The 19,508-nt window shown below is 36.7% G+C and overlaps 1 protein-coding gene across 1 annotated transcript in view; it reads right to left on the bottom strand.

Moving 5' to 3' along the window:
• Positions 1 to 16,413, bottom strand: part of LOC119773048 (versican core protein-like) — a 34,867-nt gene extending 18,454 nt beyond the window's left edge. The window contains exons 1-7 of the mRNA XM_038269866.1: positions 16,209 to 16,413; positions 15,056 to 15,119; positions 10,320 to 10,700; positions 8,433 to 8,604; positions 8,188 to 8,315; positions 4,453 to 4,746; positions 640 to 1,806 (exon numbers count right to left, since the gene is read on the bottom strand). Of these exons, the coding sequence (XP_038125794.1) occupies positions 640 to 1,806; positions 4,453 to 4,746; positions 8,188 to 8,315; positions 8,433 to 8,604; positions 10,320 to 10,700; positions 15,056 to 15,119 (2,206 nt within the window). The 5' untranslated portion in view covers positions 16,209 to 16,413. The remainder of the gene's footprint in view (positions 1 to 639; positions 1,807 to 4,452; positions 4,747 to 8,187; positions 8,316 to 8,432; positions 8,605 to 10,319; positions 10,701 to 15,055; positions 15,120 to 16,208) is intronic.
• Positions 16,414 to 19,508: the final 3,095 nt, after the last annotated feature.

A 19,508-nucleotide genomic window follows, 5' to 3' on the forward strand; every position in this document is an offset into this window, starting at 1 on the left:
AACTGGACTGTTCATTAGCAACCTTAGTCAATGGCCACTGGAAACAGGCAAAGGAATTAGGAAAAATATAAATTTTATAGTAGAGTTTATCATAAGTAACAACCTCACAAAATTCTACAAGAAATCCAGCAAGTCACAAGATAAGGATCAGATAAGATGTAACAACATGTGGGATAACAGTCCAGTCCACAATAACACCACCAAACAGTTCACAAGGCTCCAAAAGTCTATTACTGTGATACCATTACAAGAGTTCTCCAAAAATCCAAGATATTTTTTCTATTGGGTTGACTAGTCATTAGTAGTTTGGAGTTAAATAGAGGCCAACTCACTATGAGTAACTGTTTGTGCCAGAGAAATGCATAATAAATCTTCTTGACTTGACTATGAGTTGCATCACAGTGCATACAGACTGCAACATGTAAATGTTAATGCAACTGTAATTGTATGTATTCCATAATTAAAAAGCAATGCTCATAGTTTTAGTGGATATAGAAAAACTCTGTAAGGTCGGTAAGCCAATAGATAACAATCATCTAAACCACACCAATGTCAAAAGTAACCTTGTAAAAATTTGATTACATCATTTAAGTTGCATCACATTCCTTATTTTTACAAGATTTAAGAAATGTATCTTACCTGACGTGTTCTGAATCTCTATGCTTTCTGTCTCGAACTTCGCTTCAGTAACCACTGTAGGGGTGGATGAGACTATGCTGGTTACACCAGATGCTGTAGGAGATGAGTAAGACATCTCTGTCCCAATGTTTGCTTTTGTACCATCCTCTGGCAGACTTTCTCCAAAATATTCTGTTTTCCGAGTGCTTGACTCACTGAGGATGCGTTTGGTTGTTGACCATGTCACATCTTCAGCTGATGTTTGAACACCGACAGACACAGTAGTACCAGATATAGCAAGAGGGTCTCCTTCCTGTGCTTTTGGAGTAGTTTGTGTTTGAATGTTAAAGGTCTCCGTTGTTTCTGTGGTGATTATGTCTTTTTCTGGCACAGTGTTACAATTAAAGCCAGTGTCATCTGTAGTAGGGGTTGTTGTTTCCATGGGATTTGAAGTAGGAGCAACAATGATGGGGTTTGGAATGGGTATGGAAAACTTTTGAAATGGAAGGAGAGGGGGACCAGCCTCAAGAAGAGGATCAGTCATAATCCCATCGTAGTCTAGGACTGGAGTTGTTGATTGAAAACCAGACTCATCAACTGATGCTGTTCCATCAGGGAAACTAAAAAACTCCTTACTGGGCAGTTCTGTTGATTCTGTGGGGTTGTCCAGGATATCAGATGATATATCTGCAATAACCCTGTGGGTAACAACAGTTTTCTCTGTTCTCCCTTCTGCAAACCTGGCTTCTGTACTTAAAGAGTCGTCTGGCAGAAGTACATCAGGTCGGATTGTGCTGATCTCAATCACAGAGTGAGCACTTGGATCGTCAATGGATTCAGTAGAATCAGTGGTGGCTATAGTAAGTACAGTTTCATTGGTTAGTAGCCCTCTGTCATACGTGCTTAGCTCTGTCATATCATCAATCTCATCGGGATCCTCTCCGATTGTTGGTGCAACTGTTGTGATTAACTGAACATCTTCGTCTGGAGAAGCAGGCTGGGTAGGAACCATACTTGCAGAGAACATTGACGTAGTATCTGTGAAAATATTAGAATCTGGAGACTCATCAGCCTCTGTTGCTGTGCCAGAGGATATGGTGGTAACAGTGGTGGACCTGGTGGTGGCCGTTGTGACTTCGTGTATTGACATATCCACGAGGACTGTCTCGTTGAAAAAGTCTCTTCCTCCTAGACAACAGCACATACAAAAAATATTAGTCAGTTGGGAAAACCAATAAAAATATATTGTTGCAGAGACAATGTATAAATGGATTTAATGCTCATATAATAGTAGTTGATTCGCAGAATTTTATATTCTCTGGAAGAAATAATGATGGGATTAAAATTTCTAAGAATATGATCTGCATATAGCAAGGCATATTTCTAGCCGCAACCCATAAATTAATATGATCATAATTGTAAGTGTGTAAAACTATTCTATTAGTTATTAACAATTATTTTCTAAGAGTTCTGTAGGAAGATTAAGCTCACAATTTCCCTTTACTGCCTTTTTGCTTTTGGAGACATAACAGTGTTGTAAATAACAGTGAAAATTAACATGAGGTTTCACAACTTCAAATCATTCTTAGAAACTTTTGAGAGACTTCCTCTCTCAACGCTCACTGCTGTTTACATCCGTTTATAAGCAGAGTCCACCAAACCTCCTTAAGATGCAGAGCTAATAGCTACTACACGTTTTTACTCTTTAATCAGTTTAATTATCTTCTCTCATACACGAGTAGAATGTTTGTGACAAAATTGTTTTTTTCCTTTTTTTATATGTGCACATATGTGTAAGTTTCTACAAACACTTCTTGATCTAAAACAGCCTCAGTAATTCTGACAGGGTAATTAATATGTTAATATGGTGAATTATTCTTTTATGACTACTTTCTTTAGGTTCAGCTGAGTGAAGGGTCATAAAAGCCCTGCCTGGTAAGTTTATGATAAGTATTTCAATAATAAGCTATTTCAATAATGCATTTTATCCATCTCCATCCATGCTCTTCTGTACTTCAGGACCCTTGCATTTACTTAATACAAAGCAGTCCAAAGTCCTTAGTGGCAAAGACAGATTGCATAAAAGCAGCTGTTGAACATTACGTGTTAGGCCTTTGCTCATGAAACTACAGTGTATGTGACGTTAGTAGTAGAGAAACTTTTTCCATTACAAGAAAATGAGAGTCTTTTCTTAGAAGTACTGCATTATATCACCAACACATTCAAACTGTTGCTATTAAAGAGGCCGATCTTGCTTTCAAGCAAGTCCAAAGACTAATCAGTGAGCAATTACCACCCTTTTCCCACTGCATCATGCTACCTTGCCTATGTATTTGTATGTAGTTTAAGTGACGTTGGTTTAGATAATGTTTTTTTTCCTTGAAATGATATTGCAGGCTTTAAAGAAAGAAAGAACAGAGTCCCTCCAAACAGGGGTACTTAAAGAGCACTTACACTAAGGTGTAAATACAACTCGGCTGAGAGAGCTGACATGAAATACACAGAGCAGGAGGTGAATGTGGCATGTTTGCATGCCCTCTGAACTCCATTGGTACTTATCACTGCAAGAGTCAGCATGGCCCAAGGGGCAGAAAATGACCAGGTGGTGGTCAGCTTATCTGTCCAGCCTCTATTTGTAAAGATGGAAAGGCCATGTCAGAGGTCACCAAGGATGACTGAATTTAGAAGTCCAGCGGTAGCTTTTGTCCATTATCCAGACGTCTGCTCAGATAAGTCCAAGTGAGAATGACAGAAGTAAAACTGACATCGGAAATAAGAGATGAAAGATGCAAGGGGTGGGCGGGCTAGATAGCGTTTTCTAAAAAACGCCCTATTAGGCCCTATTACACTCTCTTTAAGCAACCTCTAATGTCTGTTATTGGGTGTGCCCCTGGGAATACGGACAGAATCACAGATAAAAGATTTTTAAAAACTCGGCCGACATTTTAGGATACATTTAGTTTTTAATGACCCAACATTTCAACCAAAACATATTAATTAATTTAGATTGTTGGGTTTCATTTACATTTTCTGGCTGTAATTACAGCTATATAACTGTAACACATATATTATTGACACATTTTTTATTTACTTTTCAAAGGAAAAATAATGATACATTAAAATATCTTTAACTAATGAAGCACAATAACAAACACTTGGGGAATACAACTTGTCATTATTTGTAATTACACTAGCACTACTGCACTAATGTGTACAATTAACAATAAATATTATCATAGAAATATAAAGATATTACACTTATGTAATTATTAAAATAGTCATTTAATTTTAGACAGAAAAGAAAACTGTTAGAAAAATATATAAAATGCATTTTTAGCATCGTTTCAGATGTAAGAAAATGATGGTGTACGCATAGTGAAAAACAAAGCGTCGGAAGTGAATGGAAAAAGGACTTTCGGATACATTGTTTTGTAGTCATCGAACATTTTAGGTCTGAATTTCAGTCCTGACTCTTAATATTACTTTTTAATAATTTCCAGGCATATCTTCGTCAATTCTAATATCCCATACTTTCTCATAGACAACCATTAAGGGCCTAACTTTAGTAGTTAGTTCAAAAACCAATGAACATATGTTTTTTCTCAGTTAGCTATGTGTGGAATTAGCTCGTAGGATTAAAAAAAGAACGAGCTTGCAAGAAAAAAGCAAATAGATTAGAACTGAATATATCACTGAGATCATTTTCCTTTTCTTTTTTTTTTGTACAATTCCCAGTAGAAGATTAGTGTTAAAATCTATTGTTCTTTCATAAAGGCATGGCCTACACTTCAAGTTAGAATAAAAAAAAAAAAATCATGTGAAATTGTTCTTTACCTTTATAACAGTAAGCTCCAAACTTCGTTGTGGGGTCTGGAAAGCCCGTCTGGTTTCTGAAGCGATATTTTGTTCTGACACCCATCAGGCCGCCACCACATACACTTTTGGGCTCTACAACAGGGTGCCGTACGCTCCCGTCAGAGAGCCAGCCATAGGCACATTTATCCAGACCCTTTCTCCAAGCAGCATGGAGCTGGCCAGGGGATGCCAGGACAGCCTTGTGTTTTTTGCACTCTTCAATGGCCTCTGAATATGTTAGGTCACTGATCGCAGGGGGATAAAATACTTGACCTAAATATGAAAGAAAGGCAAAGAAAGTTACAATTATAAAATAAGAAAAGCAAGTAACATTTTAATCAACATAAAGGCTTTTAAATGGTAATTAAAAACAACTATTTGTTTTGGTGATGATTGGTCCTTGTGTTTTTCTTTTCAAATAACTCTCCTCTATCCAGTGGATTGACAGAGAGCAAATATATATATATATATATATATATATATATATATATATATATATATATATATATATATATATATATATATATATATATATATATATATATATAGTAAACATTTCCATTTGTCTCTAAAGATATATTTCAAATGTGAAAATGGACCTGCAATTGACACCGGATGACTGCAACCTCTCAAGTAATCCACACATGCAAAATTATTAAATCAAATAAATGTGCAAATTAAATAATAAGTCAATTAACAAAACAAATATGTGTTAAGTGCATGACTAAATTAGACTTCCAAAAGTAAAAGACACTAAATATCAACTTTTATATGTCAGTACTTAAAACATTGCCCTGCTTTCTTATAGGGTCAATCATAATTGGCTAGTCTTGTCCTATCTTATGTCCATAAATAGGTTTTATACACACTAGCAAGCTAGTGCACAAGAAGCAGCTAATGAGGTACAAATTAAGAGCTCTCTTAAGACCTTCTCTACCTTGTTACTCAATTATTTTGATGAATGTATAAATTCTGAATGTTTAGGTTATAAAACCACAGGACGCTTAGTACCAAAATAGAAATGACTTCACTTTACCATAAACCAGCCATGGCTAAGTGCTCAAAGTAAGGTTTTTGTTAAGGCTGGTTCACACGGAAAGCCCGATCTTCCCGTTCCGAGAGCCCCCAGTATTTAGAGCTTCTCGGGGCAGATATTCGGGGGAGATAATCCTGAATTGTCTCATCTCTTCAGAGTGATCGGGTCAGCGCGGTAGAATATTGGAACACCTCCATTTGCAAATGGGGAAATCCAACATGTTGGATTGTCCTGGCATGATATGCTGTGTTGTTTGGGGTCTGCAAGAAGCCAAGCAGATTCTGGGGATTGAAATTCTAAACTTTTACAGCTCTACGCTGTGAGTCAAGAAATCAGAGAAGATTATCTGAGTCCTGGCCGGGAAACACTGTATCCAAACCATAAATGTATATAAAGGGGTTATACTCCACAAGGTTTACATGCAAGCGCAGGAGAACGTTTCTGTTTGTTTTTTCACATACAAGGAAAAGTGTATGTAAAATATATTTACTTTGTCACTTTATGTAGTGACTTTTCAGATCCCTCTAGTAACATTTTTTTCCAAAAAAAATTGGACTTGTGACAGACCTAGGGACTTTTTCCTGTGTTGATTATAAAGAAAGCAAACAATGGTTATAATCTCGCTGTATTTAATTTCTTCAGTGAGCAATGACTGACTGAGCCCCTCCATTACCCCGAAAACACCGACAGTGAGTCAGATGCAGCAGCTGCAGCCCGTGCATGCAGTCAGAGAGAGAAGTGTTTCTCTCCTTTGTTTTCACATTAAAAATGAGTCACAAATGGACATGGCTTCAGTGATTCCCCTTCCTGAATTAAAAATGTAAATATTATATTTCTCTTTTTTTTTTTCACAGAAACTGAATCCTGAGTAAAATCTGTTTGTGTGGTTTGCTTTACTTGCCATCTGACCACACACTGCAAGACAATCAATTTTATGCCTTTTTATTTGTACGTGTTGTGTCTCTCTGGCTTTGAAAATTTGTCAACTATTTTTAAAATTCTGCTGCGTAAACAGTATTAAGTGGAGTTCAAAAATCCTTAAAAGATGTTTTTGAAACTCAAATACAGAAAATCTGAATTTAACAAGCATATTTTTTCATCTTAAAAAAAAATCTTATTCCACCCATTTGTAAGGAGGTTCTAATGATCATAATTCACTGCAAGAGACTCCCTGCTAAAAGTACGCATGCTGAGGCCCAATTAAAGATTATTGCTAAACAGTTGGACAAGGCATTTAGTCAAATAAAACTAAAATTTACCACTCATGGGAAACAGCATGCTTGAAAAGAGAAAGTGCTTCACAAACCATTACTGATACCATAACAAGAGCTGGGATGGGGGGCTGTCTTTTATTAAATAGAACTGACAAATTACTGAATGATAGACAAAAGAATAAATGTACCAGCAAATTTTTGATAAAAATCTTCTAAGGTACAATAGGTACTAAAAAGGTTTCGATAAGCCTATTCACTATTGTTTTCTTATAGAGAATCACGGGTTTTACTGACATCTGGTGTAAATATACTGGCAATAGCTAAATTATAAATATATTTCCTGGGATAAACAATGCATTCAGCTTTTATTTTCCTGAAATGTAATCTCAGCTAGGGCTGGGCGATAATTCAATAACGATATATATCGATCGATAGACGTCCATTTATTTGTTATATTAATTTTGGTCACTTTAGATTATTCTTTGTCAGTATTTAATAACAAAACTCAGGTCTCTTAAGTTATTTTTCTTTAAAACAATTCTGTTATGGTTAAAAAAGTTGCTTAAATAAAGATTCAATTGGAAGTCTGTGTTTGTGTTCTTTATTAAAATTAAATCATTTAGCAATATCATAAAATGTCCAGGCAGAGCTGCACATAAAATATGGTTTCAAATCTTTTCAATAATTATCAATATCGATCAATATGCATTTTCTTTTATCGATAAGCTTTTTTTCTATATCACCCAGCCCTAATCTCAGCTTTTATTTGCTATCTAAAAGAGAATTGAATTCTTTAATTTATGACCAATTTGGTGTGTCAGACACAGAAACCACAACCTCTGGACATACTGTATGGGTCTGGGCCAGCACTCAATGATATAGTGCAAATGAAAACAGGGGTGTGGGACTGATTCCTGCATGTAGCCGTAGCACTAGCATTTGGTAGCTTAAATGGCATGAATAATTTTTCATTACTTTGTTTGTTTAACATCTGTTTGCTAATATCACAAACTCTAAACATTGCCCTGAACAAATTCCAGATAAGGAGCAACTGCTGAGAGGTGACTGGAGTTTCAAATGTGACAACAGGGACATTTATCATCATAAAATACTTTAGTGCAGTTGATTCCAATAACAGTAAGAGACTGAATTGGTTAATGAATAGATAGGAAAAAAAAAAAAGACTGAGCAGTGCCAAGGACAGTTAAAAATCTAATTATCACATTTTTGCTGGGGACTTTTCAAAAACCACTAAAGCAATTCTTTCAAGTCCAATTATTAGAAGCTTCTCTGCAATCCCCTTTCTCCTTTAATAAAAAGTGAGGCCAGTTTGTCCAACAAAATATGCATTGAAAAATAAGTATTCCTGTGAAAAATTAAGTTTATTACTGTGGTGGTGTTATAAGCTTTTTAAGTTGAAGCATCTAAAACCTCACTATCTCAAATCTACACCAGACTGCTTACCATCAAGTTTGTCGACGTAACAATATACATCATAGCTCTCCGAAGGGTTTCTTATTCCATAAGTCCTAACACCAGGTTTCATATCAAGGTTTCCACGGCAGCCTTCTCTTGGTCTTGCAATCGGGTATCTGTGCAAAATAGAATCATTATTCGAGATTATCATTGTGCCCAGATATTTTAGAATTACTGTATATGATCATATGTACAACATATAAATAAATAGTGGCATGGGTGAAAGAGCTGACCTTACTGTCTGGTCAGAGAGCCATCCAGCATCGCACTGGTCAAATCCATCTGCATAAGCTGCTTTCAGCTGAGCATAGGTAGCTATGGTTGCTCCAATATCTTTGCAAGTTTGGACAGCTTTCATGTAATTCAAGGCGTACCGACTCCTTGCCCGATAGTGGAAAACAACACCTGGCAATAAAGAATTAAGAAAAAGAAACAACTCTTCAAAAAACAGGGATAACCAAACATTGCATACACAGTTGCAAATAATCATCTGCAATTCATTAGCATAAATCTGGGGTGGGTAAATTTTGGCAAGTATTTTATAAAAGACTCTCTAAGGGTAAAATAAATGAGCCTTTCAGAATCTTTGGAAATGAGGAGGTTTGCAATAAGCTGAGAGGATATGTGAAATACTCACATTGTTTACCACAAATGAACAACATAACTACATGTGATGCCATGGCCCTGAAATCCCCATATTTGTGGACAGTAAACACGCGCCTCAGATTTGATTGATAGCCTCAATTAAAATTGCAGATTGTTGGAAAAGAGGTCAGGCAGACTGTAAACCAAAACTATCCCAGTTTCCCCCCACCCATGCCTTCAACAAAAGTCATAAAGTATTGCCACCATTACTTACAAAACCATATATATGAAAATAGTTAAACTAGGTGAAGATTAGTAATGCTGTGTCTGGCACTAAAACATTAGTTTTTTTATTATGGTAATATATGCTGTTTGACAATGCCGTCACTGCTCCGGTTTAAAGAAACGGGCAGCATTTGAGATGACAAGAAAGCATGAAGTGATGTTAACCAAAGCTTGTATATAGCTGTATGAAGACACCAATATATAATCTCTGCTTTAAACATGCTTTAAAATAGGAGAAACATATAGAAATACACTGCAGTGTAGAACCAAAAATTTATTTGATACCAAATTCCTCAAAAATTAACTTAATTGTTTTTATTTACGTCTGATAGCTGTAGTCAAAATGTGTATTGTGCCTCCTGCTGACAGCTTTTCACACAGGCTGTTTTGCCCATTCTTCTCAATTTTTTTTTTTTTAAGGTTGGTCAGGTTCAATGAAAAGCAGATATAGCCAATCATAAATAAAAATCATAATTAGACTTTGTTCCGGAGTTTAATTGGGCCATTTAAACAAATAAGTCTATATGATCAAATCCATTCTATTTCAGTTGTTTTGTGTTGGTGTCCGTTGGAAGGTCTAACAGAGTTCCTTCCAAGATAGCCCTGTGATTACCGTAATTCCATTAATGTTTCCCATCAACTTTGATTTTCCCTGATAAAAAAAAAAAAAAAAAAAAAAGAATGAAACTCCCCACAGCAAGATGCTGCTACTTTTTTTTCTTTTATTGCATGTACCCAATGGATAAATTTGTGGGGAGAGTGGCTACTATTTGTTCTGTCATAACATTTTTCCACCTGAGTTGTGGAATACTACAGCTCACTTAATTTATACCATTGGCCTTGGCTGGTTCTCTAATCAATTTTCCCCTTGTCTGCCCTATCAAAAGCAGTGGAAAGACATGTCTTGAGAAGCATTTATTTTCCATGATAGAAAGGAGATAAAGCTTTTCTTTGTGAAATGTTTGAAGGTTGGGATGTACTTCTTTAATCCTACCAAAGAAATCTGGACAGCGTTCTGTCTGACCTATATACTCCATTTGTTCCTTAATCTTTATGAAGCTGTTTGCTCTCAATCTTTTTAAATAAAGCACAGATGCCTTTATGGAACAATGAGATCACTGAGTAAGAATAACTAGAATAGATTAATTTATTAGGGGACTTTAAGGATGATTTCACTGCATGATATTCCTAATTTCACTGTTTTCATCTTATTCTAGATTGATATAAAGAGGGAACTAGAAATAACTTACCACTGACATCAAGGTTAACGGTGTCATGGATGTCTTCAATGCCATATATGACCTCACAGCTGTAATTGCCGGCATCACTAGCCCGCAACTTGGCAATCGTTAAGGAGGCGTCGCCGATATCCTCCGGGTGGCTGGGCACAGACACACGACTCCTGTAGAGTGGGTTTATCTTGATGGTCCCATTTAAGAACACCAGCACTGTAGACTTATCCTGTCCGATTATTTTGGTCCATTTAATCCGTAAGTAATCTTTGCTATAATTGGTAACATTTGTACCGACGAATGGGGCAGATGTTGGGATAGAGGAGAAGGAGCAAGGAAGACTTATTTTTCCTGAGAGGGACCCAGAGACTGGTTGGATACTTGTTAAAGTGCTGGATGCTGAAAGCCAAAAAAAACGTCAAATGAGTTAAATGTAGTTCTTACTTAAATTTGACTTTCCAACCCTGGTACATTCAGTGTTTACTCTTTGTCCAGCATATACAAGAAGATATAATATAGTGTATGACTTCTTAACATTGAAAGGGTGTTACCACTACACCCAACCTAAAAATGAAAAAAAAAAAAAAAAACATGCCTCATGTTTTAAAAGTGACTCTTGGAAAGTTAAACCTCATCTTTAAAATAAAGGTTGTTGGAAAAAAATTCCCTACTGAGTGCAGGCTATGTACAATGCATTTGTATGGAGTTAGAAAAATGGGTTAAAACAGAAAGTCATAACTGAATAACTTAATGTTACCCGTCTTCCTTGTTTTCTGCATCTAATGTTACTTCTTACACTTCTCTTCACTACACTAAAACCTAAAGTAGGATTATATATACATTATTTTTAAAAAGACAGATACTTATACATTTTTACAGTGAAGTTACTTCAGTAAACATTAATGTTAAAGCATTAATGGAGATAAATTGAGTCTGATGTTGACAGACAGCCAGAGAGAAGCAAAGACTAAGTTGGACTTCTTCACTTTCTAAAAATTAAAATCTCAAAAACTCATTCTGGTTCATTCAACTATGTTCTGTGAAAGAATTGCCACTGGGTGATTATTTATATAAAAGACTGTAATAATTTGCACAGGAAGTAGTAGTAGTTGGAGGCTGTGCAGCATCAATGATATTTCTGGTACTGAGAACAGAAAAAGCTTAACAGTCAGATTAACAGTCAGAAATCAGTCAGACAAACACTAATATTATATAGAGATAACATAACAAAAATGCCATACTATCTGGCTGCTTGTATTATTGTATTTGTGATTTTCATATTTTTCTTACACATGTACAATTTTCTAAAAAAATAAAAAAATGTTGGTCTGCTCATGTCTGGGGTGAATAATCCTTGATATACCCGCTCATTGCAAACTTATAGATCAGGCTTCTTCAATTCTGGTGCCCTGCACATTTCTTGTCTCTGCTTCTACAACTGAATGAAACTGCTGAATTACCTTCTCACCAAGTTCTCCAGAATACTGCAAATGATCTGATTATTTGACTCGGGTGTGTTGAAAAGAGACACTTCTAAAAGGTGCAGGATGTCAGCCCTATATGCTTTAGCACTAATTGCCATATCTTCACATAAGAGTTATATTTAAAATAGTTATATGCACTTTAAATGAAGGTTCATTTGACCTGATTTTTTAGTTTTGCTTATAATCAAGCATTGACTTTCACTTCAAATGTTTTACGCGTTCCATATTCAGTATATGTCTGAAGCAGGAAGATCGGTTGTGGCCCTTCTCTTTTACCTATTTTGCAGAAATGTATATTCATTGGTTTGCTACTAAATAGCCAACTGATGCAAATTCGATGATGTTCTAAATATAGATAAAATAGCCTTTACACAGACTACAGACAGTTAAGATACTGGAATTGTTTTATGATATGATACCAAGAGGGTTCTTCCCTATACTTTGGCCCAGAATTTATCAAGGTCTCTTTGGGGCAGTAGGCAAGGACCTTGAAAATTTAAAATCCCTATAACCTTTCGACCCAAAGCTTTTATGTGTAAAAATAGATCAGTTTATGCAGCTGTTTTAAGAACTCCTTCTTTTTGTATTTTCTATTTCCCTGATTATGATATTTAGAATAACTGAGCTAGTTGCTAGACTATTTTCGGGCAGGCAGAGTTGGGAAGTAACGAAGTACAAATACTTCGTTACTGTACTCAAGTAGATTTTTCTGATAATTTTACTTTACTTTACTACTTATTTTTATGGCAACTTTTTACTTCTACTCCTTACATTTTTACACAAATATCTGTACTTTCTACTCCTTACATTTTAAAAAATTGTCTCGTTACTTTAGTTTTGAATCATTTCAATGGAGTTACCGTTATTATTTTTCACATCATCAATACCAAATTCAATCTAATTGGATGAGAATCTACGCTGCATTTGACGCACCACTACAAGATGAATCGACAGATTCGGCGGTATTCATTTGCGGCAAATCATTGCAGCTTGGTGGCGGTGGCGTTAGCATAGTAGTATGGACGACGAGATGATTGAAAATGAACACAACGGAGATCTAGTCCTATTGGCAGACATCCATTTAAAATGTAGGCAACGGCATGAAAAAAGTGGTTTCTACTTTTACTTTTATACTTTAAGTAAATTTACAAGCCTGTACTTTGTTACTTTTACTTGAGTAAAGAAGTTTAATCAGTACTTTCACTTTTACCAGAGTATTTTTTAACACAAGTATCTGTACTTTTACTCAAGTACGGAAAGTGAGTACTTTTGCCATCTCTGCGGGCAGGAATACATATGTTTAAGTTGATGTAGACATTTCTACAAAAAAAAAACTAAACTTTTCAGAAACACTACAAAAAGCTTTTCAGAAAACCAAAATAGATGGTCAGGCACACAAAAAAAACAGCAAGTTAGTTGTGCCACTCAGCTATCCCATCCTTCCTTCAATCCATCCATCCATCCATCCCTTCCCCATCCACTCATCAACCATCCATCCATCCATCCATTCATCTGTTCATCCTTCCAACCCATCTCATCCATCCATCCCATCTATCCATAAATCCATCTATCCATCTATCCAACCATCCCTTCATCCCATCCATCCATCATCCCTCCATCCATCCCATCAATCCTTCCATCACTTCCATCCTTCCATCCCATTCATTAATCTAATCCATCAATTCATCCATCCATCAATCCAATCCAGCCATCCTTTCATTCTATCATCCATCCGTCCATCAATCCCATCCCATCCATTCTTCCATCCCAACCCCCATCTACTCATCATCCATCACCCATCTATCCATCTGTCCATCAATCCCTTCCTATCAGTCCATCCCATCCATCCATATGTCCATTTCTCTATCCCATCCAGCCATCCATTCATCCATCCCATCCATCCCTCCATCCCATTCATCCAACCATCCGATCCAACCCATCATCAATCCAACCCATCCCATCCGTCCATCCTTCTGTCCAACCCATCCCATCCACCCATCCATTCATCCAACCCAACCCATCCGTCCATCCATTTTCCAACCCATCCCATCCACCCATCCATCCATCCAACTCATCCCATCCGTCCATCCTTCTGTCCAACCCATCCCATCCACCCATCCATTCATCCAACCCAACCCATCCGTCCATCCATTTTCCAACCCATCCCATCCACCCATCCATCCATCCAACTCATCCCATCCCATCCATTCATCCATCTATCCAACCATCCCTCCATCCCATCCATTCCTCCATCCCAACCATCCATCCCATCAATTCCTCCATCCATCCATCCCATCCCCATCCACTCATCATCCATCCACCCATCTATCTATCCATCCGTCCATCAATCCCATCCCATCCATCCATCAATCTATCCCATCCATCCATCCATACATATATATATATATATCCATCTCATACATCCATCAATCCATCTGTCCATCCATCCAACCAACCCATCCCATCCATCCCTCTGTCACATTCATCCTTCCATCCCTCCATCCCATCTGTCCATCCATTCCACCTATTTATCCTTCCATCCCATCCTGTTCCACAGTTAACATATTTCTGAATCTTGCCATGGCTACAAATACAGCATTAATTATTTTTTTTATCTTTTAACAACCCTAAATTCAAATCATATGAAAAGTAATATGAAAAATCTCTAAACTGAGACCCAAAAGACTGGTAATTTGATGAGATATAATCCAACTACTTTCAGAGTAAACTCCTTTGGTAAGTAAATAGTGAGACTATGCCATCTGGTTATTGTACATAGAGCTCAACTGACATCACCAAATTACCATTTGGCTCTTTTTGGAAATGTTTTGAGTGGGTGGAAAAGAAGGAGTTGGTATTCACAGGGAACAATGTAGAGAATCTTTAGCAAATCTGGTGAAGCAGCCCTAGGGGCATGTGTCTGTGTGCTTTAACAAGACCTTGTATTAGCATGTGTGATAAAAACAGCTGTTCAGTCTGCAGACCAGGAGCCCTGTTTAACTAAAAAGGTGATCATAGCCAGAGCATTGTGATTACAGAAGTAACCCAGTCCATTAAGCCACACAACTCATGAAACGTTTACCAGAATAATAAAGGTTTTAATTGTTAAAAATGTATTTGTTTACTGCAGATGCATCATCAGCATAGATGGACACATGGCTCAGTTTAAAAACACATGATGATAAAAAAATGGTTTAAAGTAAACCCAAGATCAAAATACACACAAAAAAAACAGACAAAACATTGTGGAAACTAACAAAAAAGACTCACCTGCAGCAAATGCAGCATTACAGAGATAATATAACCACAGGATATGCTTAAAATTTAGAGTCATCTGGAAAAAAGAAAAAAAAGAAAAAGTTACAATAAAATACATTTATTTCATAAGTTGAAAAGTTTTCTAAATCATAAGTCTTTTCAGATAAAGTGATTAAAATATTTGAAGGATAGAAATACCATAACAAAAAAATAGGTATAAATTTTACTTTCGTTATATGGGGGGTAATAATAAAAGCTCCCATCAAAATGTGTATGTTGGCTGACCAAAACAATTTGTTTAATATGAAGATGGGACTCAGACCCATGCAACTATAGAGTGACACAATCTCACGTTTTCCTAAAATATGTGGGTGGTGGAAAGTTGAGAGGTAAAACTTCCTGTGGGGTCAAGCTAGGAGATTTTGGAGACAGGAGGGCATAAGCAGCAGGCCCTCATTAGCACCCCACTGTATAAACACAAGGAGCTGGGGCTCAAAAGGAGCTGAAAACTGTGGGACACCGCCCCCCACCACCCCCACCCCATCAAAAGGCAATTAGCAACAACTCATCACTTATAAACCATCACCAAATCCATGGTCCTGAAATCCCCCAAAACCCCCCTAAACTAAAGAAATTAGTCTAATTTAGTTTCTATTTGAGAAGAAAAAATAGAATTGTTTATTAATATAATTTATTAAACAATAGTACCAGATAAAAGTTTCATTTGTTTACAGATCTTTGGAGCCTGTGGCCCCTCACTGAGAAAGATAAGCTCACTACTGCCAACATAATTTACTGAGGAACTGATTGTTAGTGTGCAATGTAAATTTACATGACAATAGCTACTTTAATGTTAAACAGAAAAGATAAGCACATGTCCTCATAAAAAAGAGAAACCCTGAAACTGGATGATCTGATATTCAAAATATGCTGTCCTTAAGCAGCAGCGGGACAGAGACCTTATCTAAAGACAGCAGGCATCATTGTGTACATTTGTAAACTGATAAGATGACTTAAATGTTCTGATTTGCTTTTATCAGGACTGTATTATTACAACAAAGTGCTACATGTTCAGAAAAGCAGCCAAAAGTAGATATGATGTGCAGGCATGTTTCACACTGTTTCAATGAGAGTCTAAATTTAGAAAAAAAAAGGACATACTTACGTTTGAATTGGTTTTATTCCATTAAAGAAAATAATTTATTTATTTTAAATAAACTATATCCCTAGTTGCAGCTTATCCCAACGTGCCACATGCGTGCGTAAAGCAGTGCCTGGACAGGTCCACTCCAAATTGAGGCAGCAGAACTTTTTTTCCCTTCCCGGTAAGTCGGACTCCTCTCTCTGGATGATGCGCGGTCCAAATAGCGTTCTCTTGGATCTGAGGGCAGTGGCAGAATCCCGTGAAGTGTTGGCAAAACTTTTGACTAAGCCACGCCGTTATTTCGTCAAAGAGGAGGAGTCCATGTAAATTGAATGAGACACCTTGAGGAGGAGGGAAAAGTCACCAATTGACCATGTGGAGGAGAGGAAGCCGATTCTCACCCAGCCAAACTTCAGTGGCACAAACGGATCCTCTGCAGTGTTAGAAGTGAGAATTAGTAAAGTATTGCAAAGTGCGCACTTTCTTAGTTTATGGAGTTATCGCCCTTCACTACAGTCATCCAAGAAACATGGAATGAACAAATTAAATATTGCACACTTAAATTGTCTAACAGGATCACAGTATTTTTCATATATTTCAGTGATTTTGGAAATCTGAGCAGTCATACATGTAAAGAGGGTGGGGTGGACGTTTTGCAAATGCCACAATCCTGATAGTTTTTATCCTAACCACAGGGCCACTGCTGATTCTGCCATCCGAGAGATAAATCAGATTTTATTTACATTAGTGCAACAATCGATGTGATGCATGAAAAACAAGGCAATGAAGACTATTTATGAGCCAAACCAATCGGCTAAGATGGGTAACATCTTGTTTAACAAACAAGTGAATCATTGGAAACTCTGTGAAAGACTTTTCCAAAGTGGGTTGTCCTGTCTGACAACCCACTGTCTAATAAATCTGTGATAATGTGCCAATGAGATGTGGAGATGTAAGAAGTGTGAGTAAGTTCAGTTGACTAAATGTGTTGCAAATGTCACGGTTAATATTTGGGACATTTTACAATAAAAAAAATGTAATCATTAATCATGAACCAAGTAGTTAATAAATCAAGGTGTGGTTATATAAAGATATTGATATTGTACCACCCAAAGCACCATCAGAACCACCTATCTAAAACAGGAAACACATTGTACCACAACAAACCTGCAATAACTGACCGATCGGGCAAGAGGGGCATTAATCAGATAATTATCACAGAGACTGAATCTGAAGGAGTTACAGAGTTCCATAACAAAGGCAGGAGTTCCTATTTATAGGACCATACTAAACCCTAAACCCTATAGAAATAGGGCTAGTGGCAGAATAGCCTGAAAAATTAAACATTAGAATTCAACCAACTTTAGTGAGTTTTTGAGTGAAAAAAAGTTTGTTCTTACCTGTGCTTCTTAGTCCCAAATCACACTTAAAACCAGTCCCTGACTGGTTAAAAAGCTCCCAGTTAACAGAGAAATTCAGATTTTCAACTTCCCCAAAATCCATGCATTCACCATATTTACGATGGCACTTCGCCCTGGATGCCAAATATTAATTCAAAATGCATTGTTTGCCCAGCCGACAATGAAGTTGTGCCTGAAAACGGATTTACATTGTGATAACATTGAAATTGCTTAATTTTTTTATTTTTGCTTAATTCATTTTAAATTCCATTTCTTTGACTCTTTATTGTGCTCAGAATTTTTTTTTTACATGGCAATTTTTGTTTTAAAATAAACACCTTAGTATCTTATAATTCCATTTACTCCTTTTTACTCATTACTTCACAAGTCATATTTTTTTATGTGTTGTAATCTCCTACACAAAGTTATGTTTGGATTGAAAAAATTTACTTAGATTTTAAGATAGCTTTTCTCAAGCAAAAAACAATCAAACGATGCTTTGAGGAATGCGCAAAAATCCCAATTGTTGCAGGAAATCTTAATATCACAAAAGTAGCCACACAAACTACTGGCTTTGGCAGGGGGTGAACACACCCATGTTAGGGTTTTCTGTATTTTTCTTAATTTGTTGTTTGCTTCATGATGAAACACCTTCTGAAAATTGAAGGCAATCCATCCATCTTTTCCTTCATATCAGTGAAGCTACACTGGGGCTGGTGCTTATGTCCAGCAATCTATGGGCAAAATGCAGGGTTCACTCTAGGCATGTTGTCAGCTTATTGCTGGGCAACATAGCCAACAGACAACCATGCAAACACAAACACGATGGCAATCTAGAGTTTAATTCATTAACCAAGTAATCGTGTACCCGCAGGGAGAACATACAAATTCCATGCAGGAAGACTTTGCCACTTTGCAGCAATTGGCATATTAGGTGAATTAAACTCTGCAAACCCTTCAATGGTTTAAAAAAAAAACATATTTACTGGAATTTAGAAAATTTTTATTGATTTAATTTACCTGCACTAGTTTCCCTTTCGGGTATGTATTAATGAATTTAATTGGATCAAATTTATTTATTTTTTATTCCACCATATAACTTCAATGGTTTATTGCATTTTGATAGGCTTGGGTGGTACAACATGAGAGACAAACCAAGAACAGAAGTCATGCAAGAATCTTCACTGATAACAAATCATCATAATTATATAGGTTAGACAAACATGCTTGCGTCCACTCACCAGAAATTCAGTTTTCCATTAACCAAACATGTACGTTTTTCTTGTGATTTTAGAAGGCCAAATACCTGACAAGAAAATACTCAAACTCAAAAAGAGAGGCACTAGCCTTAATTCAATCAGGAGTTTTGTGTTGTAAGACAATAGCTCTCTACTGATATGCAACAAAGGATGATTTCTAGTTGAGATTTTTCTATTCTGCAAATACAATATTGGAAAATAAAGGCAAAAACACTGTAGTACATTCTAATTTAATTGAGGATCATTTGGTCAGAACTGCTTATTTTTCTTTCCAAAGGCAAAAATCATGGTCACTTCACAGGGTCACAAGTACATCATCGCATAAAAGCACATTTAATGCATTATAGGCTACAACATCAAAGATCAGAATTATCCAAGAAATCCCTTATTGACAGGTGCACTCAACAGGTTTTATGCCCTGTTTGAGGATCCCAACACCCCTATCAGCACCAGACCTATATAACCTCTGGTGATATGGTCTTTAGGTGGAGCACGACAGATGTGAGGAAGACCCACCATGGAATCAACCTCCGTAATGCTTCAGGTTCCAGCAACATTCCAGGGTAGATACTTATGGCCGATCAGCTGTCTGAGGTTTTTAACACTTCATTGCCATTGGCATCTATTCCAACCTGCCTAAAGACCACCATTGTTGTCCCTTT

Source organism: Cyprinodon tularosa, unplaced genomic scaffold (genome assembly GCF_016077235.1).
Source record: "Cyprinodon tularosa strain WSP-4 unplaced genomic scaffold, ASM1607723v1 ctg74, whole genome shotgun sequence".
In the NCBI taxonomy this organism is placed as follows: Eukaryota; Metazoa; Chordata; class Actinopteri; order Cyprinodontiformes; family Cyprinodontidae; genus Cyprinodon; species Cyprinodon tularosa.